The sequence below is a fragment of the Neopelma chrysocephalum genome, unplaced genomic scaffold (assembly GCF_003984885.1).
Source record: "Neopelma chrysocephalum unplaced genomic scaffold, ASM398488v2 Primary Assembly neopelma1_80b, whole genome shotgun sequence".
In the NCBI taxonomy this organism is placed as follows: Eukaryota; Metazoa; Chordata; class Aves; order Passeriformes; family Pipridae; genus Neopelma; species Neopelma chrysocephalum.
The window spans coordinates 10181109-10204152 of record NW_020897742.1 but is presented as its reverse complement, the minus strand read 5'-3'; the positions used below and the strand labels follow the sequence as shown (position 1 = coordinate 10204152).

Sequence of the window (23044 nt, the reverse complement as noted above, 5' to 3'; positions counted from 1 at the left end):
TTTTCAGAGAATTGAGAGTTGCTTTCTTTATGTCTAATAGTATTTTACTATTTGCTGGCATGTTGCTTCAAAACAGTTGTACTCCTTGGACAGAAGAACACCATTTCCTAAACATTCAATATTTTCCTATAGTTTCTAAATGTTGTTTCAGAAAAAAACTCAAACAAAAAAAGCAAATAAAACCCCCATAAAAACAAATAAACGCCACTCAACAAAATCAGAAAAAAGGCGCTTTTGCTGAAAAAATGCAAACGGATACACACAAAAAGCAGTATCAATGTCCTATTGTAGGTACTTGTCACCAGTAACGTGGAGCTCATATGGCATATATTTCTCCTTTTACTCTCGCTGCCTTCAGGAATGAGAGTTCTATGGTTCACAGCTTAATTTTTAAACAGATTTTATGTAAGAAAGTTTGGTGTTTCTTTTAAAAAAGCACACAAAAAGGTTTGAGTTATTGACTACAGAAATCAAAAAGCCTTTATTATATCCTAAGTAGCAATGTGATAACTTAAATAAATAAAATAACAATACATAAAGTGAATCAAATCTAATTTCCTAATTCTTCCTCTGTTTCGCTTTCATTAGGATGAGATTAATCAGCCTCAATCTTTCTACCTTCATGCCATGAGAAAACCAGGATTCTAGGTCACAAATTATGTTAAAATGAGGGAAATGTTGATTTTCAAATACTGAATGAGTGTGCTGAAAGTATTTAAAGGAGATCTGGTTGCTGTGACAACAGCAATAAATATTCTCTTATTTCAGGTACACCAGAAACTGAAAATGAGAAATTGTTTATAATGTGTTCTATAATTACGTAAAGTAATTAAAAAACAGTTACAAAATTGTGTTGTTTGGGTTAACCTGTCTGCTTTTAACACTCTTTTGGTGCACAGACTGCTCTTATGGAAGTATATATAGCGATTATATAAACAGAGTGATACTTTTCCAACTTATGCTTAAGTAACAGAGATGGTAAAAGCGTCTCAACAACCACAATCTCTTTGCCAATAAAATGACTAAATAACAATGAAAGGAGATAAGTATCATCCACTTTTCAAAAAGGTAAGTGACTTGAATATCTGGTAAAAAGAAATTCAGCATGTGTTGGCTGTTTTGCTATTTGGGAGTCAGTATGACATATTCATCATAAAAAGTAAGAGATTTAAAAAATAATCATGGCTTCTAACAATGTTTTAAACCTGTATTCTTCATCTTTTCAATTATATTTCAAAATCAGAAATGAAAATAAAGTGGAGTTTAGTTTGGAAACATGACATTGAAACTGTTACTAAGCATCCTCAATTTAAAATTAATTTTGGTTTCCATGGTATTTCAATTTACCTGTCTCCATCCCGAATGCGCCTAAACTGTGTGCTTAACAGACACATCAAAGTTGGCCCCAGACGGCTCCCTGGAACTAAGTCTTCTACCATTAGAGCAGGAAATAAGTCTATGTTCAGTGGGGACCCATACAACCTATAAATTGAAAAACACAAATATTGAATAACAAATATTTTACAGTTACAAAATAATCAGTATGTCATGAAGCTAAGGGCAAGAGATACAAATAAATCACAGTAAAAATGCCAGTGCTACATCCTTTGTGAACAACCTGTGGGTGTATGTGCAAGAAATCCCGCAATGGAGGTTGTATGTCTGTAACACCATGGGGGTCTAAGTCTACTCCACAATTTCCTTTCTCCTAGTATCTTTCTTCTGATTTCTTGGAATTGTTTCTTTTTTATAGCTTCTACTTCCTGCCCCTCTGTACACACTTCTTCTTTTACTCTAGCTGAGACTAAGTCTTTGATTTTGCGCAGATAAACTTGGAATGGCAGGTAGCTGAAGACTTCTTTTCAAACACTGAAGCTCTAAAGAAGAACAGATTACTGGTAGTGAAGGAGGTTCACGTGGCACTACAGTGAATGATACTGCAGTTTGTTTTACTGTACAGAATGAATGGAACTGAACATGTAAATACTTGCATGAGACTGGCATTCAATATGACCTTACATTGAAATAGCACTCATATTTAACAGCATTTACAAAACCAAATTAATAATTTCTTGAACACATACTGCATATATTAACTTCTTATTGTTCACAGAGATGTTTCTTAAAATCCCATTTAAGTCTTTCTTAACAAATATCTTTTTCTAGATAAGGCATTTAGTAACTAATTTTGCATGCACATTTAGATAATTGACTGTTTTTCTTCACCTCAGGCTCACCTGCTAAGCTTCTCCCTGATTTCAGGATTCTTAATTTCATTTTTCAGATCTTCAAAAGTCTGAGCTGAAGAAAGATTACAGTAAACTCTAAAATCATGATAGGGAGGAATTCCATGATCTCTGCCTCTCTGAATATTCATAGCTGCAAGATCTAAAGCCACAGTACGTGCCATGGAGAAGAGTCTTTCTGTTAATTCTGTATTGAGTAATTGTGATGGGACACGCATCTTACCAGCAACACCAAAAAATCCCCTTAGAAGTGGATCAATGCCTCCTTCATTTACAATCCGAAACGGAGAGAAGAATGCCTTATGAAGAGGTAGATGGCCTTGTGGAATAGGTTCAAAGTTTTCATCCAGTCGATACAGAAAAGGATTAATGAGTGTGTGACCAAACCTAAAAGCGGCAGTTGCAAACTCATTAGTTATGCCAGAATTAACACTGGGATCATAACCCTTATATTCGCCAAGCATCTTCATGCCTACCTCTCCAAAGATCTTAGGAAGCCAGTGGCTAAATGTTATGTGTTGCATTTCTGCACCAACAATTTTGCGTGTTTCATGATATATTGTGTCACCGTCCCAGTGTGGATTGAGTTTCAGTAGCTCTGTGGCAATTCTGTTGTGTTCTCTAAACCACAGCGTGTGGATGCTGGTAAGACCCAGTTGTTCATTAGAGCGCTGATCACCAGCTAAAAAGCAGGGTATTGGGCTCTCATTTTCATCCCTCATACATTCTGTTGGTGGGCCAGTGGCAAATGGAAGAAGAGGCTTGCCAGATCTCTGTACGATGCCCTGTCTAAGAAGACCCCTTTGACTTGCCAAGTCTCTGATTTCCAGTGCTTCATGGTCCGAACTGCCGTACACATTTGACGCATCGATGTATGAAGTCAGCTGGTTGATCTGTTCTCGTGGGTACACAGAATTCATCAGGAGAGATGTCATACCACTTCCACAAACTGGACTGGAGCGTACGAAAAACATGCAGCGCGCACCGTTTCGAACTCTGGGATCATTTGGTGGTATCATAATCGAAAAGCACGGAGGATCATTTGTACAAACAGAACTGCAATGCTGACCATCTGAAAACCTGGCCTCACTTAGGGCAGCTACGGTGAGGTCAAGGTCATGGTCAAGAAACTGACCCCATTGCATGAGCATGTGAGTGTACTGGTCATCAGGAGTTACTGTTTCTGTCCCAATCAGAGTAGTTGAAACCAAGCGAGGCATTGGGAGTGCATAACCATTAGAGAGCCTCCTGGGTTCAATCCCCCGAGGCAAATTAAATCCATTTTCGTAGACTGACTTTAACAGACGTTCAAAAGCTGTCAGAGAAGCACCCCACATGGGATGCTGAAGGTTGTTGCATGTTCCATCGTGTGTCCTGTACTTCTGGTGGAAACACATATCTGAGCAGTTGTTCACTCGTCGATGGGCTGTACAACCTGAGAGATTAGCTATCAGATTCAAGTACTGGGGAGATACAAGGTCATTATAGTGATAACCTGAAACCAGAAAAGAGAGAAAGAGAAAAATCAGATGCTTTATAGACTCATTATCCCCACAAATTTATTTTAAATTTTATTTTATTACATTTCCCACTAAATTAAACATCCTTATTTTTGAAAAGGAACAGTAATAATCATATATGTGTATTTGAGCGTTAGGTCATTTGAGCAACAATTTGACCACTACTAGGTCAGGAGGAAACTTTCTAAAATGCCAATTAATGTACAAATTTTACAAAATTATCAGAAAAGGAGCTTATTACTTATTTGGTTACTTAAGAGAGCAGAGATATTTTCAGAAATAAAAGCCTCACATTGAGACAAATGGAACAGTTTTCCCATATTAGTAAAAGCATTTTAAAAACTGTCATTAACACTTATGTGGACTTCAAGACTTTATCTTTTTAGACTTGATAATTCAATGAACATTACTACTTTGTTTTGCTTTATTACAGTGAAAGTTGCAGAATTTTAAGAAAAAAAATTCAATAAAAACTATAAAAGAAAATAACCACTAGTAAGATAGCCAAACATGGAGTGTGATCTCTAGGACAAGTGATGTGGAGTAACTTCTATTCACACTACCCAGGACAAGTTTCTAAAGAAAACTGGTGTTTGTGTAGCACTTGGCACAGGTTTCCTCTGCAGTCCACACCATTTGCCTCTGGAACTAAAACATACTTATCATTTTTCTGCATTTTTTCTCAGTTCATGGAAAAATAATATATACAAAATATATACCATAATTCATCAAAATTATGTATTTAGAATCTCAAATTAAGACTGTGTTGCATGATCTCTGTTGTGGTATAACAGCATGTGGAAGGACTGAAGACCATAAGGCCTCCTAGTATAGTGCTGGATGACTGCAAATAGTAGAAGAGTCAGGCTGTGCCTTGTCCCTGCTGCCTATTAGGAATCATTCTAAAAGTGATTTTTACCTAGTAACATTTGGATTTAATATCAGGAAAAGCAAAAGTCATTAGTTCTGGCTATTCTGCTACATCTACATCATTTGCTTGTGTAGACCAACAGAAATGTGTCTGTAAAGTGAAATTTTTGCTGCCGAGAAACACGTGCCCACTGTATCTATTGTAGAATTGGAGTAGGTTTCCTTCAGAAAATCTTTACTTTGTTCTCCTGGGTTGAGTGTGGTCCTGAACCTGATTTTTCATTTAAGTAGAAAAGAATTCACACTGTTCAAGACCATATCACAAATCGCACCAAAGCACAGTAAGTGGGGACACCTGGGAGATTCACTTCAAATGGGAGCTGCTGATCCAAAGCAAAAGGCACATCTTGAGGGACTAATGTATATGCAGTGTGGATGAATGAGGTTCCAGGATCCAGGAAGGAGTCCAGGAGATGGAATATTTGGCAGTACAGCTGTACGTTTAGTGAACTAGAAACCATCATACACCACCATGGACCTTAATCTGGAAAGCCTTCAGTCAGGAATAAAACCGAACAAGCACTATATCAGTAAAAGGAATGTACAGTGGTACTGTGTTCCCACAGGCTCGAGGGGTTCCCAGCATGATGGCAATCGCTCAAGAATATGAACTGAATGCAGTTTTGCAAGAGGTTGGAGCTGGCTATTTGCACACAGTCGAGAAATGTTATTTTTAGTCCTGAGCTCAGTCCCGGTGTGCCTGCAAAGACACTGATCTTCATCTAAATTCAACACATAAATGTGTGTTAGGCATGCTGGATCTCTGCCAACTTCCACAATGCAGGGCAATTGCAAACAAACCACCTAAAGCCCCACTTTTTCTTTGTTGAAAGGGACTAGATTGCTCATAGCTGCCCAGCTGTGAGAAGACCTGTGCTCAGCTAGGAGAGCTACGTTTTCTCAGCCTCAGGCTACAAGTACTCTACAGGGTTTACAAGTCAAAGTGATCAGAGACCTAGTGCTTGCATTAGGCAAAATGACAGGCTCATGTAGACATACAGAAATTATTTTATAGAATATTCCAGACTAGGAAAAAGAAAAACAAACCACAGAGCAAAACCAGTAAGTGCCACTGGGTAATGCAGCAAAATACATTCTTTAAGGATATTATTGATAGCCTATTATAATATGCTGGCTACCAGGGCAGTTTAATTCTAAAACTACACCCAGAAAACATATCTTTGTTATAATAACAGTCCTGCTTAAATGATTTTCATTCATCATGGAGTTCTTTCCTTATGATCATTATTCATTTGAATAAACATTTGTCTGCTGTGGTTATCCTGGTTGCCATCCCATTTCTGAAATCAAGCTGTGAGCAAAACTTGACTGTGAATCTTTTGGGTGGAATAACCTTCAGTACTAATTTAAAATAAAAGGCTCAGCTTCTCTTTCTAGAAGTTCAAGTGGGATGCAATGTCTCATTACAGATTAGAGTTGATAGCTTTCTGATGCCAGTCTTTAATCCTTAATTACCCCTCATGCTGTAGGTACTAACTCTATCTCTGCTTTTTAAAAGGCTAGGTGCTGAGCACTTCCAGTCCTTAGAAGCTGGCTAGCTTAACTCACATAATATTACCCTTTTTGTTTTCTTAAAACTGCAAGGAAGAAGTTTCATATAGTCATAGAAATATTGATTAGAAGGGACCTCTTATCCAGACCAAGCTCCTGCTTAAAGCAAGGCTGTCTTCAGCACTAGATCAGCTCAGCTGTATACCTGCCTAGAGGGCTTGAAAACCTTCAAAGGTTGAGACTCCTCAGCCTTTCTGGATAAGTTGTTCCAGTGTTGCACTGGCCTTCTGGTGAGAAACTGTTTCCTAATATCCAATCTGAACCTCCAAAGCAGCAATTTGTGGCCACTCCCGTTGTTATACAGTCTGGCACTGTAGAGGAGAATTTGGCTCCATATCTCCTTGGGATATTCCAAGGTTTTACATTAAAAAAAGTCTCTGAATGGGAAATTATCAAGTTTCTCAATTGTTCCCAATGCAAAACTGCTAAATAACACCTGCCATTGGGCTCTCCATTTTGAAATAAAATGAAATAAGGACAAAAATTACCATTAAAAAAATCTGAGTATTAGGCTATTCAAATGAAAACAGATTTATTTCACTATTCAAGTTTCCCTAAAAGCCGGGCTTCTGTGGATTCTGTATGGCCAAAAAGCATGCTCTGATTGTGAACAGAATTTCCCGTATCACAGTTGGCTGATTTTGTGTTCATTTATCTGTATCCGTAGGCTTTAATGCCAGTTTTTGGTAAACTTTAGGTGTTTGACTACTTTTCACAAGGATTTGTAATAGTGAACCAGTTCTCACACATTGCATTTCATATGTTGCTAGTATTATATTCAATACGGTTGAATATGCATCTAGTCAGAGAACCAAATCAAATTAGCTTGCTCTTATAAAACATCAGCCTTCGAAGAATTTTGAATAAGTTTTTGTGGTAAACAATTAATCACAAATTATTCACTGAGCCTCTAATAATGAGGTTCTTTTACTAGTAAATGTTGCAGTACTCCACAAACCTTGCAGCCTTTGGCCCCATAAATACTTGCCTAGTTCACAGTCAGAGTTAAAGTTTTCGGAAGTTACAATAAATACTCAATTATAAACATCAAAAAGAATATAATAAGTAAAAGTATTTCCTCTAGATTTTCAGTGTACTTTTTGGCTATGTCTCAAATCTCTAAAGCTCTCCTAAAACTATCATTATTTCCAAATGTTTCAGTACTATGTTTCAAGTCTATCCACACACATCCACACATTAGCTGTATATGCTCCAGCTGGACTTCATGAATTTGAACTTCCAATACCTAAAAGGCAGAAATTAAACTTCACCTTTTTTTTACTATTTATAAGAACTGCATTTCTCAATACATGAGCTCACTGTTAAATGAAGCAATTAGCTCAGTTCAATGTGCACTTATAGAATAAGTAGCAAATAATTCTTTGAATACTATTGTGGTACATGCAGAAAGCTTGGTTTGTAAAGTATACAAATCCTTCTCGTTATATCATCTTTCCTCCTTGCCAAGGCACGCCGACACTAAATGGTTTTTCTTAAAGAAACAGGAACAAAATACTGTTTATTTTTAACACACAACAGAAAAGTCTGTTCTGCTATGAGACAACGGTCCTAATAAATTAACACACGTGGAGTTAAAAACCAGGATGCATTATGCACTTCCATTATACTAATTTTGACCAGTAGAAGAATTTGAATCTGAACTTTTGCCTAAAATGCCAACATGAGAAAAAATAAAAACATTCTACTTGGAGAGCTCAAACAGAGTTACATCATAATGAACACTGTGCAAACCAAGGACTGAACTTTGTAAAGTTTTGCAAAGTCAAATACTTCAAAAATTTCAATGTAATGGTTCTGTAATTGGGACCAAAACTCAGAAAATAAATGTCTCCTGAAGTATAATGACTTAAGAAGGCAAATACACTTCAACATATTAAAATAAGGAAAGAGTACTGACTTGTTCCATTCAGGTCAACCATCAGACCATCTTGTACATGATCTTGAATAAGTTGTAATGTCCTTTCAAATATTTCCCCAGCTCTTGCTTGCTCAACAGTGTATGGGTCTCTTGGGTATCGAAATAAGGCTAGCAAATCATTTGGAGAACGAGGACGACTGATAGATAATTTGGAAAAAACAGTAAGTGTACACAGGAGTTACAAAACAACAATACTACATAAATCATGTAAATGTTCAGCAACGTGATTAGTACATACCTTGGTCATTCATCTCAAAATGGAAGGCAAACCAAAAAGGAAAAAAATTAATAAAATAATAAAACATTAAATATTTAGTACCATTTTAATACAAATTATCTCAGCAGAAAAACTGCTGCAGGGAACAGAGATCTCAACAGGACTGTATAAACAATAGGAATCCTTACAGGTTAAACTGTTAGCTTCTCAGAACTAACCAGATGTTAACAATGTCTTTTAAATAATAAAACGGTTTCTTGTTTAATAAATCTTCCCTTATTTCTAGTACATACAAAATTAATTCTGACTTCTCAGAACAAAAAACCCCGAAGGAGATACCTGTCAAACAGATGTGTACGTGTTGAATTTATTGCTCTGTCAACAGTTGCAATTGCTTCCACAATTGATGTTTGTACAAAAGGATCTCCATTTCGGCTGACATTGGGAACTATAGAAAGAGGAATTCACATTTTATTGCAAAAATGGCCACACACAAAAAGATACTTCTATAAAACAGAGTCTAGACACGACATCATTTTGGTTGCACAAAATAAACCCTTGTTCATTAAGCATATATAAAAGCAAAATATAAAATTCTAAACCATTTTAGAATTCTATCAAAGCATATTACAGTGGAACAAAACTCATTTAAAACAGAAGTTAATGTAAGTTTAAAAGTCATCTTGCTTATAACTCTAAAACAAAATAAAGTTAAGATAAATGCATATAGTGTTTGACTGTCCATTAATCAGACCTACAATTTCAAGTACAGATGATCAAAGAAAAAATGAGTTGTTATTAAGAGGTTTTTTCTGGTGTGTTGTATTATCAAGTTTCAGGTGTTGGATCAAGAGCCTGACTTATATCCTCTGAAATCAGTGCAGATTTTCCCTTTGATTTCAACTAGTACTGAATTAGTATTGAATTCAAAGAAAGAATTTAAAGGGCTTACAGGAATATGTTACAAGTGGTACATAATGCACATATTTTACTGTACCTATTTGGTAGAGTAAATTAACATTGCTCTTCTGTCGAGCATAGTATAATAAGCAACACACAATAATTTTGAAGGGCAGTAAATATTTTATCTATTTTGATCACTACTTTGTTTTCTACTTTAAAATTATCTTTTTCATACTAGATTAAAAATCACATGCTTAAAAGTTACTTAACAACTCTACATAATACTAGAAACTCACTAATGGATAGGCATCTGCCTTTTAATGCAGTGCTCAGTTATAGCTGGACGTTTGTACATGCTATCTAGGGCTAATAACCTTCCTTTCAATCTAAACAAAGAAATACCAGATCCAGGGGCAACAGCTAACAATTTCCAGAGGGTGTTTAGATTGGAGAAGTCACACAGGAAGAACGGTAGAGTAGGGAAAAAGTCCAAAGCAAATATACTGGAATAAAATCAGCAGATGTACAAAATCAGATGACATAAAAACTGTTGTTTGCAAGCTTTTCATTATTTTTTTTTCTTTTTTCTAGGCAGTTTTTCATTATTCCTTCATAAATGGCAGCTTAAACTGTGTCTATATGAATTTCATACTCTAGACCCAGGCAATCAAATCTAACTATCTATACCATCAAATAAAACAGTCCCTGGCACTTTATAGCTGTAGATGAAGCCCCTTTCTGTGTCCTAAGGCAAGCCTCAGGCTCCTGACAATCTACTCCCAGCATCCAAAATGAGCTGACCCTTTCCATGGTGCCTGAGGGCAAATAGTCCCTGATCTGTCCTAATTACCAAGTGTCCTCCTTGCTTGACACTTTCATAGCAACCATAGAGAAACATTATCAGATAATATAATTTACAGGTTTGCTACTCTCACTTTAGTTGTTTCAGAGAATGTTTGTGTGTCACGAACCATCTAGATATAGCAACATTGCAGATTGTAAAAATAAAACGGCTGGTTAACTTCCCTAGTGCTGTCTATATTAGATGTTCACATACAGAGCTATTTTTCCTGATTAGCAGTGCATGTGGGCTGAATTATAAACCTCGGTCAGAGTTTAACTATACCATACTTGATTTTTGTTTAGACTATTTATTGCTAGCAGTTCTCTTTTTAGACTGAGTAATATTAAAAGTAAAGCTCCTCACAACACTTTTCACACAATACATTTTTTTTTAATTTGGGGAGGAAGGGGAATGATTTTTACAAAGCAACAGAAAAGGACAGAAGAAAATGGCAATAGAAAAGCATCTTTAAAATATTACCCAACATGGCTAGCTAAAACTGCTCCCCAGCTTGCCTTTATTCTGTCTCAATGTTAAGAAAATATTTTTATGCTTTAGGAATACTGATAAAACATTACCCTGTTTAAAAGAAATGTTGACATGCAAGTTTTTAGGCATTTCTGGCTATTCCATTATTAATACTCTCCATGTAGCAATTATCCAATACTTATAATTTGTCCACTTGTCCTTCTTGCTTCTCTGAGAGCTTCATTTTTTAAAACAACCACAGAGAAACAGTATCTGATATCCCACTAGTTTTAAGGAAAAGTATCATTTACTGTTTCAGATTGAATGCAGATTAATCAAGGGTAGTTTCACTAGTTTTAGGTATATTTATGCTACCATTTACAAGAAATTAACCACATTACAATTAATTACTGCAGATCAGCTAGCACTAGGTTTTGTAGTTTATCGATTTCAGTGGATGAAAATGATCAGTTGACACCTCCACTACATGAATGAAACTCATTACCACTAGGGTTTTAGTTCAATTTATGGTTTCGTCTTTCAGAGCTCTTATTGATTTGAGATCTGGCTAATATTTCCTAAACAAAACCATTTTTTTGCTATGCATCTCCAGAGTAACCAAGATTCTATGGACTTCCTTTCCTTTGTAGACTTCATATATGCAGCTGCAAACTTATTACTGAATGATTCTTAGCCCTACAATTTTTCTCTCCTCAATCATCTTTACAGATTCGAGAAATATTATTTTTTATAGAGGAAAGTATAGATTATGTCTATTAAAAGCAATTTAAGCCAGGGAACATCATAGTTTTATTGATAGCATGTGATCGATATCATGGCAATCAATAGATTAGAAAATTCACTGACACATATTTATTAATAGTAAACAAAACACAGACCATCAGAAACAACACCGAGAAACAACATGCAATATGTTGAAGAAATCACTGCTTTATACTAATTTTTCAAGGATACAAAAATATTGTCTCATATTTTCTACTGAAAGACAGAAATCACACAGTTTTCTTTTATTTTCCATCAAAATAATCTGAAAAATCAGCAGTTTTAGTCAATAAGTTAGAAAAGCGGTATGGTCAATCTTTGTAAGAAAGTTATTTCCTTAGCCTCTTTGGATGTTTTATTACCAATTATTACATAGTAATAATTGATAACTATTATTTGCCATTATTTCTTTGGAATGATTAGAACAAGATCAAATACTCTCCTTTTCTTTCTGTTTTCTCTTTTAGCTTCTTAAGATCTGTATGAATTTCCTCAATTCTTTCACAATGGTTGCAGCCTAAGTTTTAACCAAGTACTATAAATGCCCCTTTGAAGATGCCAGAAAAATTTTGTCAAGTTATCCCTAAAGATTAGATTGTGTATTTGACCAGCAAATTCTAATAGGTTCAAATAATATCTTGAGAAGAAAGTTGAAAGACTAACTTGAGCCCAAAGCATAGTTTGTTTTGAAGCTTAACTCCTAGAGACATTTCTATTCTAACATATTCCCATCTTATTCACATCTGTAAGATTAATGATGAAAAAAACCCCAAAAAACAGAAAGAGAGAATTATGGAAGAAAAATAAAAATTTGAATAAAAGAATAAATTTAATATTTTGTTAATTTTTTCATCTTACACATTAAACAATTAGAACAAAACTAATTATCTAACTCATACCTCTCAATCATATATCTTACCATTTACACTAAGCACCATACTAACAGAGGAGTATCCTATGGTGTTCCGGGCAACACATTCATATCGACCTTCATCAGCTGTTCCAACATCGCGAATGGTAAGGAATCCCTCTGGACTAACATGAAATTTTCCACTCTCAGTCACTTGTACTCCATCCTGCAGAAAAGCCCAGAATTTAGTTATTCTAAATACACTTGTTTTCATACATGAATTTTTGTCATCTTTTTCTCTTCTATTTTTACTTTTTATTTTATATTTCTATTTTGTATGCCAAGATCATAGTCAGATATATTTATATAAGCTTATATAGGAAAAGTACATGTAATTCTAAATTGTACAATGTATTTCTTTACTTTTAAAAGTACTCATTATTATAAATCTAAGTATTTTAATAGCTATAGATTCTCACCAAATAAAATGTATGACCCAAAATAAGATAGCACCTCTTGAGAACATATATATTTAATTTTTCTCAAAATTAACCAGCAGAAATAGATCTCAAGAGCTTTATGTGTATCAGTTCTTCATGTGCTACACATTTAGAAGCTATTTAAGGTTCATTAAAGTACATTTTCTAATGCTTGCTCATTGAAGAGATGAAGACAATCAGAAAAACTAAAAATCAATATTATCAAATCATTAATTCACTGGTAACTCTGCTAATAGCTCTATAGTTTGATATAGCAAATATTACACCAATGGAAATCAAAGCCAAAGAGAGGTACCAGTTACCGAAGCCTGTCCTGGTTGAAGTGTCAACCTAACAGTGTCAAAGAGCTCAGCAATACAGTATTTTTTATTGTTTTATATCTATAATATCATTGAAAGCATGATTATTAATACGATATTTGCACAGAACTGTCTCTAAATACAGAGACACTTTAAGGAATATATGTTATGAATTTTAGCTGGTTTAGTATCTATACACATGCTCTGTATTAAAGATTTAATGATTAAACTTCAGGTAACGTTTTTAGACACCAGAGCAAGCAATAATTTGATAATGTGCACTTTAGCTGGCTAATTATGAAGCGATAGAAAGGCTGCTGCCTTTCTGCAGTAACTGAATATCTAGTACCTTATTCCATGTAATGACTGGCTCCGGCTCTCCTTGAGCACTGCATGGGATCTGCACGTTTGTGCCAACCTCCACTGTCATGTCACTGGGAACACTGGCAAATACAGGAGTCACTAAAAAAAACCAAATGATCCATTGAGAAGGTATGAAATACAACTTGTGCAGAAGACAATCTAAAAAGAGCCAGCACTCCTGTTTTTATTAGTTACTGAACATTTCTTAATCTATAATACTAGTCTATCTGCAATTTTTTAATTGCTTATAACTTTGTCTTAGAGATCAAATTCCTTTCTCCTGGAGAAACTGGCTTCCCATGGTGTGGACGGGTATGTTCTTTGATGAGTTAAAAACTGACTGGATAGCCCAGAGAATGGTGACAAATGGAGTTACATCCATTTGGTGGCGGGTCAAAAGTGGTGTTCTTCAGTGTTCAATATTGGGGCCAGCCCTGTTTAATATCTTCAATGATAACCTGGATGAGGGTATTGAGGGTACCCTAAGAAAGTTTGCAGTCAACACCAAGTTGGGTGGGAGTGTTGATCTGCTGGAGGGGACGAAGGTTCTGCAGAGGAATCTGGACAGGCTGGATCAGTGGGCTGAAGCCAACTGTATGAGTTTCAATAGTGCAAAGTGCCAGGTCCTGCACTTGGGTCACAACAACGCCATGCAGCACTACAGGCTTGGGGAAGAGTAGGTGGAAAGCTGTCCAGTGGAAAAAGACTTGGGAGTGCTCATTGACAGCGGCTGAACATGAGCTAGCAGAGTGGCCAAGAGGGACAAGGGCATCCTGGGTTGTATCAGCAACAGTGTGGCCAGCAGGACCAGGGAAGTGATTGTCCCCCTGTACTCAGCATTGGTAAGGCCACACTTCAAATCCCATATTTAATTTAGGGCCTCTCACTACAAGAAAGACATTGAGGTGCCAGAGAATGTCCAGAGAAGGGCTGGTAACAAGAGACAGGACAAAAGAAAATGCCCTTAAGTTGCACCAGGGGAGGTTTAGATTAGATATTAGCAAAATTTTTTGCATAAGAAAGGGTTGTCAAGCACTAGAACAGACTACCCAGAGAAGTGGTAGAATCACTATCCCTGGAAGTGTTAAAAAAACGTGTGGATATGGCACTTCATGATATGGTTTAACATCGAACATAGTGGTGGTGTTACATTGACAGTTGGACTTGATGATCTTAAAGATCTTTTCTGACCTTAACAGTTCTATAACTCTCTTCCTGATGTCTGCTCCAGGGTGATTTTAAAATACTGTTAATTTCTAACATAACAGGGTAGTACTTGTCAAAATCATTTGAGTTCCATACATTTAGAGCTCTGAAAAAAATTTCTGTCAATAGCTACATCTGTACAAAGTCATCACAATGAACATCCCATTAACTTCTGTCATCTATTTTTAAGTTTGAACTTTTTAAGTAGCAACAACAGCAATTTTTCAGATGATGGAAGCAAAACCTTCCACAACACATTCAACTGTGAATCTCCCAGCCTGACTTGCTGAGGTGCTAACTCTTGACAGAGTTCCTACCTCCCTGACACCAATGAGCCTTAGGCCTTAAACCATCCTCCAATTCTAAGGACAGAGTACACACTGTTACCTAAATCTAGTGTGAAGAAAATTAATGTATTTTTTAATTCAAATTTTTTTCAAATCCAGATTGGCATCTGCCACTCAGATATCATGAGAAGCACACACCAGATTATGAAGATGTTAAGAATTGTATTTCTTCTGTAATGTATTAGTGTTTTGGGGGGAGTGTGAGAAGGCAGAGGGCTGTGCTTTTACAGAAAAGTATTTGGCCACACAACATACATTTATACTACCAACCAAATCTGGCCCTGCTGTTAAACTGTTCGTAAGCAAATGGCTGTCAAGGACCAGAAACCATTTCAAATAAGGCATCCAGAGGCCGGTATCCAGCACTGGGGGATAAAAGAGCTTGGCTCTATGGATGTGAGCCACGCCATGCCAGCAAATAGGCCTGGACCACTAATCCGTATTCATTAACACTGATTTAGCCACAGTGACCACTGACTAGACATTCCTTAGATGAACAGTCCTTTTGTTAGAAGCCCAGAATTAAAAATGTTCTCTTGCACGACTGAAAACAGCATTGCAATTAATCTATGGAGAGCTCCAGTTTCAGGTTGTATATTCAGCATTCAATCTTGTATTTACTGTCTTTTAGTGACTGGAGTTTGCAACCTGAGTTGCACAAAATTCCTTATATTAAATGTTACTCAAATTCAGTGAAGTTTACCACAGCTGGAAAGCTACAAAACTTTTTCAAACTGAGATTTGTTTAATATAATTTTAATCAACAATTTTATATAGGTAGAAGAAATTATCTCGATTTTGACAAATCCATCTCTTAGTACTACTCTTAACCAAGAAAAATCAATGGAATTTTTTTTTTATAAACTTCTAAGCTTAGGAAGACATTTGAGCCCCTTTTGTTAAAATGCAGTTTAAAATTTGGTCACTAAAAAGAAATGCTTTGAACCAAATGGTTAATCTCCTTGAATTTAGTTAAACATCAAAGTACTTAAGTAAGTTATGAATGTTAATATGATTATAATTTATCTTAGAAGTAGCTTACTTAGAATTTACTTGAAGAAAAATATTAAAAAAATGGAGTTTGGGATTGTTTTTTTAGGGGTTTTTTTGGTGTCAGTTTATTTTAAGTATAAGCAATGACTTTTCTTTGTGAAGTTCATTCTGATGTTGTAAAATAAAGTGCTCTGTTCATGGAGATAAAATATTATGTGAATAACACTATTTAATTAACAGTATAGAGCCTTACCAGAAATTCGACTTTTCACAAAACATTTTCCCAAGCATAGGAATACTGTCATCCTCAAAGAAAACCTCCACTCTTTACCACAAAAAAAGTAAATCAGATCAACCTCTTTCCAGGAAGACAGATTGTTCTAAAGGAATGATACTCTGTACAAATATCGCTAAGTATCCATACATGTTTTTTATTAAAAGCCAGTTGGGATCTACAAATATATATACTCAGAATCACACACAGTACTATGTATTTTAATGTAAGCTTAAATCTTTCTTTTTTTTTTTTTTTTTCCCCAGCAGTGGTGCATGGAGAGCATACCTCTAGGCTGTACAGTCAGATATACAACAATTCGTTGAGATCCGATAATGTTGACAGCTTGGCATTCATACTGTCCCTGGTCATGCAGAGCAACCCTGGAAATCCTTAGGGTTCCGGACGACAGGACTAAGTGTCTTCTGTCAACAGACAACTGGCCTCCTGGAACACACAACAACGGCATTTGCTGTTTATAGCAACAAAGTCCCTTTGTGTCAGAAAAAGGGAAACCCAGAAGACTTTAAATTTCATAAAGCACTGGAAAAAATTAAAGTTTCTTAAAAAACCCCCACAACTAACAACAAAAAAAAGCCAAAATGTTTGAAACCTTTACTTCTCAGAAGATAAACATGAAAAGCAAACAAATTATACGTGTGCACACAATCATAATCCTGATCTTTTCTCTGTTTGTGGTAGAAATATTTTCATTTAAGGAACATGATAGAGCATCTGAATGAGAAGGCATAAAACACCAACATGTGTTACTGCTCATTTCATATGCCATGTGTGTAAGACCCAGTTCATTTCTTGTGCCTGAACCATGTAGGGAATCCATAGAAAAACACATAACACAAATGAACACACATCAGTGTCTATACCCTATCCTTCCCTTATGAACATTTCATTTGATTGGAGCAGTCTCAGTAGAGGGAGAAAGAGGGACATTATCAGCATCAAAATGATCAACAGTTTGTTAAAAATCTGCTTTATCTACCATAATTAAGAATTTCCTAAGAGTTGTTTTACCTGCTAGAGCTGTTTCATTTGAATCATATGGAATATTTGCTTACTGATAAAACACTCACTACAACATTTCTTCCTGCTGGATTTGGCTTAATGCCTTTGGAGCCATAACTTGATAAAACAGACACCAGAGTGCACCCCAGTGCTCCTGTCAATGTGCATTAAGTAACAGAGATGTTCATATACCGATGCCAGTTACAGGCTGGACTGTTCTGGTTTCTGAAGAGAGCACGTCCCACCTAATTTCTGATCTCCAGTTAATGACAGCCATCTCTATTTCTTCTGCAGTACACCAGCAGTGACTGCCAGATGTGATTTGCCCTGTATTTCTTAAACATTTATTACTAGGAATCTATTATGGATACAAATATTTTAATGACTCTTTTTCACTGAATAATGAAATCTGCTTGGGTAGCTAGCTTCTGTGGGATACCTTGTCATTTCTAGATATATGAGAAGGAGATGAGCTCTGCTTCCTTCAGAGACTGAAGCATCTAAACAAATACATGCAACTCCTTTCAATACATGAGTGATTCCAATATGACAGCTAAACTATTCTAGTAGTTTAAAAGTAAGAACAGAACACACTTACCTCCTTTAGTCCAGGCAATAACAGGCTGGGGATAACCTTGTGCTTCACAAGGGAAGTCAACGGTTTGACCCTCAATCACTGTTTTGTCTTGAGGAGTGACAGTAAACTGAGGTAGAGCTACAGAAGAGAAAATAAAGCTAGTTAAAAAAAAAAACAACTGAAAAATGCACGACTGTCTGAAATTATGTGCCATTTCCTGTGTGAATTGAATAGCTCACGTTGGTGGAAAGAAAGATGTTAATGGGACCCTTTTATATTGTGACTGCTATAGAGCAGAGAGCTGGGTAGCCACTTGTGCAAAAGGAACACCTCCCTGGCGTCAGTGAAGTCACGTGGAATCTACTGTCAGATTCAAAATAAGAGGTACGGTAAGACTTGTAGAATCAAAACACAGAGTGTTCCATGGATTAAAAATACCTTCTCTTTCTCTCAAAACTCCTCAGCTAAATTGTGAAGAAAATGGAATGTAATCAAAACCATCCTGAGCTGCTTGTTTTCTTCCATACACTGAAGGAAAGTAGTGAGTAGTGTGTGTGGGCCAGTTTCTGCACCAACACCGTTCACTACCAGTGTGAGAGGTGATTTGTTCAGCTCTCACAATACAATTGTCTACCGACGAATAATAAATGAACAAACCACACAGATAAGTTGTTTTGTATAGCTTTTGAACTCATTAACAAGGCATTTGTAACCTAAACTGTTTGCCTAGAGATTTTAACATGAGAACAGAAGCAAACTTGAATTTAAAGGTTACTCTAAGTATTTTGTAAATTAAAGTTCCAGCATGAAAGTATGTGCAAAAAATGTTATCTAAATACACAGGAGACTTTTGATAATTGTTCTCAAATACTCTATAAGCACAGTTTTGACAAACAATACCAAAATTATTGCAATCAAAATAACTTAGAGTACTTTGACTTTTGCTTTGCAGAAAAGCTAGTGCTTCAGCTGGCAGAATGATAGTTTCTATTAAACTCATCAGAGTTCCTACACTCACTGAAGAGTCTACAAAAGAAAAGCAGCACAGATCTTTATTCAGAACTCCATTTCTAGTACTCTGTTTGCTGCCTGTCACAGAAAACATTTAATCCTCCAAAAATGTGACACTTTTTGTTCCTCCATGCAAACAAAACATAATAAATAATAAACATTTCAAAACATCAAAATAATGACAATAATCAATGAAACTTAACTTTCAGGAAAACAGTATGTAATATCTTACTCTATGTGAAAAGTATAGCAACTTTCTTATTCACTACAATAGTGCAATTAAAAGTAAAAACTCTACGTTTTTAGTTTGACTCTGTCAATACTTAAAAAAAAAGACAAATCCACACAATTTCAAGTAATACATCACTCCTAGCTTAACATTACCTACCTTGGACTATGATGTATGCAGTCGCATGGATGTTATCTATGCTGTTAGTTGCAAAACAGGTATACTCGCCACTGTCCTCCTGCTTTACATTTTGTATATAAAGTCCTCCTGACGGAGTTATTGTGATGCGAGGGTCATTTGGCAAAGGTGTTCTGTCGCCTTTGGTCCAGGTAATTCGTGGCTGAGGGTGACCGGTCGCACTGCACTCCAAGGTAACACTCTCTCCAACCAGCACTTCTGTATTTTGTGGATGAATCACAAAACTTGGCCGGGCTGTGAGAAAACAGCAATGCCTAAATATGACTTTTAGATCACATAGACAAATTTAGACAATTTAGACAAATATTGCAATAGTTTGGGACGTCTAGTGGGGTTTTTAAAGCTCTGTTCCAACATACTTCTATCTTGGTGCAAACTCTGCCTTGCTCTAAGTCTAATCGAATCTGACATTTACAAACATCAATAAATAAAAAACAAAAGCTCATAATTGCACTGGTGGGTTTTTTTAACTCCCATTAAAACAATTTTCAAACATTTTGTTCACCTATGCTGATCTTTATAATGATCTCTTCAGGGGCACAGACACTGAGACCCAGACAACAAACTGGCTAAAAATTGCCATAAGTGCACAAAAGACAAAACAGATTAAGCAACATTTTAGTAACTTCTCCCAAGTATACGAGTACTTGGCATTGCAGGGACATTTTCAGTTTACCTGATGCTGTGTGTCAAAACAAAATGTTCTCACAGCAAAGTTTGATTTTCAAAAACATTACAGTCCTGGTCAGGAATTCCGTGCTTGCAAGCATGACGCCTTGGCTAGACAGAGGTAAAAAGCTCTTGAGCAACAATGGCTACACAGGGTGTGCCAAAGCTTCCATGAGTAGCCTGTTCAGAAGATTGTGGTTTTCAGGTATCCAGAGAGAACATTATTGCATTGACCAATGTTACAATGCAACAGTCTCTTTTCCTAACCCTTCTACAGTCTACAAGATTATCATCAAAATTGCATACTACAATAAACATATTAGTTAACTAGCTGATTTGGATTTTTGTTATAGGAATATTATAGCTCCAGGATCTAATTCTTAAGATGCCCAAGGACAACAAATCTGCATGTCAAGAACATATAAGAGCCAAAGCATCTTATTTTTTAACAATCTTATTATCAAAACAATTCTCTACCTGAATGCAAAATTCAGACTTGATGTTCTTTACCTGGTGACTCAAAGTATCTAAGAGTAACTTCCTGAGTTTTCACTTCTCCAGCCACATTTTTTGCCATACACTGGTAAATGCCTTGGTCTGTTTCTTGAGTATTCTGAATCATCAATGTGCCATCATCTAGCAAGTTTAGACGGGAATCTTCTTTCATACTGAGCTCATTACTGTGAAGAAAAGAATCTGCTGGAGTTAAACCTTTAAATCACAAGCACAGAAAACTGGCAAATAATAAAATCCAACAGATAAATCACCCAAAATAACTTGGGGGGGGCTTTCATTTCTTAAGTAAAATAACAGAATTTTGCATTTTCTCCTAACGAGAAGAAGAGGAAAAACAAAAAATGAAACAATTTTGCTTATGCAAGTATTACATCTTCAAAATAAAAAGCTAAAATACTTTTATGACTAAAAGCTTACAGGAGAAAAAAGTGAACAAAACAGACATACCTGATCTCATTTTTCTTTAAGGTTGTTCTAGCTGGTAAAACAATTTAAACTGTTTCCACTGGAAGCATATCATGTAAGTTCAACACCCAAGATACTTTCTACTAGGAGAGAGGTTAGTTGCTATAAAACCATCTGTAGTGGTTTGAGCCAGGTTTTTCCCCCTGAAACTCAGAAAGTGGTAACCCCCAGGGGGTGGTGACCCTTGGGGTTTGACCCAATCATTGCTCCTGCAAAATATAAACATATCTCTCTGGACCGGAAAAGAAGCAGTGGTACTTGTTGTTAGAAGAAGAGGTGGCCATGTTGTGGTGAGCCACGAGGAGCTGGGGCTCCGGCCCCTTAGGGGGCTCTGCCCCCCCCAGCCCCCGGTTGGGGGGCTGCAGGGACTCAGAACTGGGCTGAGTGCCTGTGGCTAAGAGCTGGGAGAATTTCTCCCGGTAGGCAGCCTTGGGAGACGCTGGGAGCAGACGGAGCAGCAGTAGACACAGCAGTGTCCGAAGAGCAGTGGCAAAGAGCCAACTGATAAAGACCAGAAAAGCAGCAGATGCCGGTATGCAGCTATGGAAGACACAGAGATGTCTGAGGAGAAGGAAGAAGCAGCAGCAGGAAGAGAACCGAGCCAGCAGCAGGAACAGAGTTTTGTGGGGTAAGAACTGGACAAACCAAAACCCCCAAACTCGCTAGAGACCCCTCCGAGAAAGAGGAGGGGGTGGTGGACTAAGAGGAGTCCTAAAGTGCAGTATGCACTGCTGAGAGGAGCTAAGAAGCTCCAGCCTCCTGAGAGATAAGGCAGGACAGCAAAAGGAATGTGTGTGGAGGGGGTGACCTTGGGCTTCCCCCCCCTTGCTGCAGCTTCAGAGAAGCTGGCAGCCATCTTTGAGTCAGAGCATGGAAGCTCTGTGAAGGGGCTTGATTTCCCCTGAGGATACCAGACCGTCACGAAGACCCCGGTGCTTCGTGATATGACCGTGGTGGCGCAACCGTGTCTGGGGTCAAGCAGTCCATGGAAAGACCCCCGTTTTGAGGACGGAGGGCCGAGGGGCTTGGAGACCCCCTCGTGTGTGCTGGCAGAGAGCCAGCAACTACTACTGCTGCCTGGAAGAGAAGAAGAGAGCCTGCTGCCTAGAGAGACCTGTTGCTCAGAGACTGGAAGGGGTCTTTTCTTCTTCTTCTCTCCTGGACTTTTATTTGGAGGAAGAAGAGATTTGGCCCATTGTAAATATTATTGTCATGGTAGAGATAGATATAGAGTTAAGACTGTATGCAGTGTATTATAGTATTTATTTGCTGTATAGTCCTGTAATATATTCCTTTCCCCCCATATTGAGTCTTGTGTTTTTGTCTGGAAAACCCATCTCACATGGGGTTGAGATGTGGGTGGGGGGCTAGGAATCAGAATTGGATTTGGGCTTTTTCAAACCATGACACCATCTTTGTACCAACCTCTCCCTGGATTGTTTAAGGAGCACCAATGAACCTGATTATAATTTGTATTGGTTTAAAATATAAATTGAGGTCTTCAGATTATGCCATGGATGCATTTCTGTGACGTTAACTAAGAAGTCTTAGGGCGTTTTATTAAAGGAACTGTTTCTCAGTTCACTCCTCACTACATGATGAATAAAGAACAGGGAAGGAATGAGTTCTCACCTCCTGTGTACAAAACCCAGTCTACTGATCTATTCAACATACTGCTCAACAGGTCAATGGCTTTTGACTGAAATCTTGATACACTCAGCTACCTTGCAAAGAGCTTTGCTCTCATTCATGCAGCCAGGAAACAAGCCAGAGTCAATAATCCCACACCCCAAGCTCAAATTTCTTCTTAAAACTCTTTCATATGTGTATTCTGAATATATGTTTTCTTTGTTTATTATAAAAAGTACATGAGCCAAAGAAAATTTTAATGAAATAATTACACCATCCAAGTTCAAGTCTCTGTTCTTTACATACGCCATAAATCCTGAACCCTTGCTGCACACAGGGTTCTCACTGACATTAGCAAAAAACTACAGGACCAGGACTCTACATCATTCCATTTTATCAGAATCTAACAAACTAAAATGCTTTACAAAAAATGTGAGGAAATTTATATTATAGATCAGGTTCTCCATTTGTGT

The 23044-nt window shown here is 36.9% G+C and overlaps 1 protein-coding gene across 4 annotated transcripts in view; it reads right to left on the bottom strand.

The window, feature by feature from the left end:
- PXDN (peroxidasin) overlaps positions 1–23044 on the bottom strand; it is a 93880-nt gene that overhangs the window by 22019 nt on the left and 48817 nt on the right. For all 4 annotated transcript variants that reach the window (XM_027690244.1, XM_027690245.1, XM_027690246.1 and 1 more), the window contains 10 exons: positions 20472–20641; positions 19254–19526; positions 17876–17992; positions 16543–16701; positions 13421–13533; positions 12342–12498; positions 8764–8872; positions 8187–8344; positions 2238–3741; positions 1348–1482 (listed from right to left, as the gene is read on the bottom strand). In XM_027690244.1, the coding sequence (XP_027546045.1) occupies positions 1348–1482; positions 2238–3741; positions 8187–8344; positions 8764–8872; positions 12342–12498; positions 13421–13533; positions 16543–16701; positions 17876–17992; positions 19254–19526; positions 20472–20641 (2895 nt within the window). The remainder of the gene's footprint in view (positions 1–1347; positions 1483–2237; positions 3742–8186; positions 8345–8763; positions 8873–12341; positions 12499–13420; positions 13534–16542; positions 16702–17875; positions 17993–19253; positions 19527–20471; positions 20642–23044) is intronic.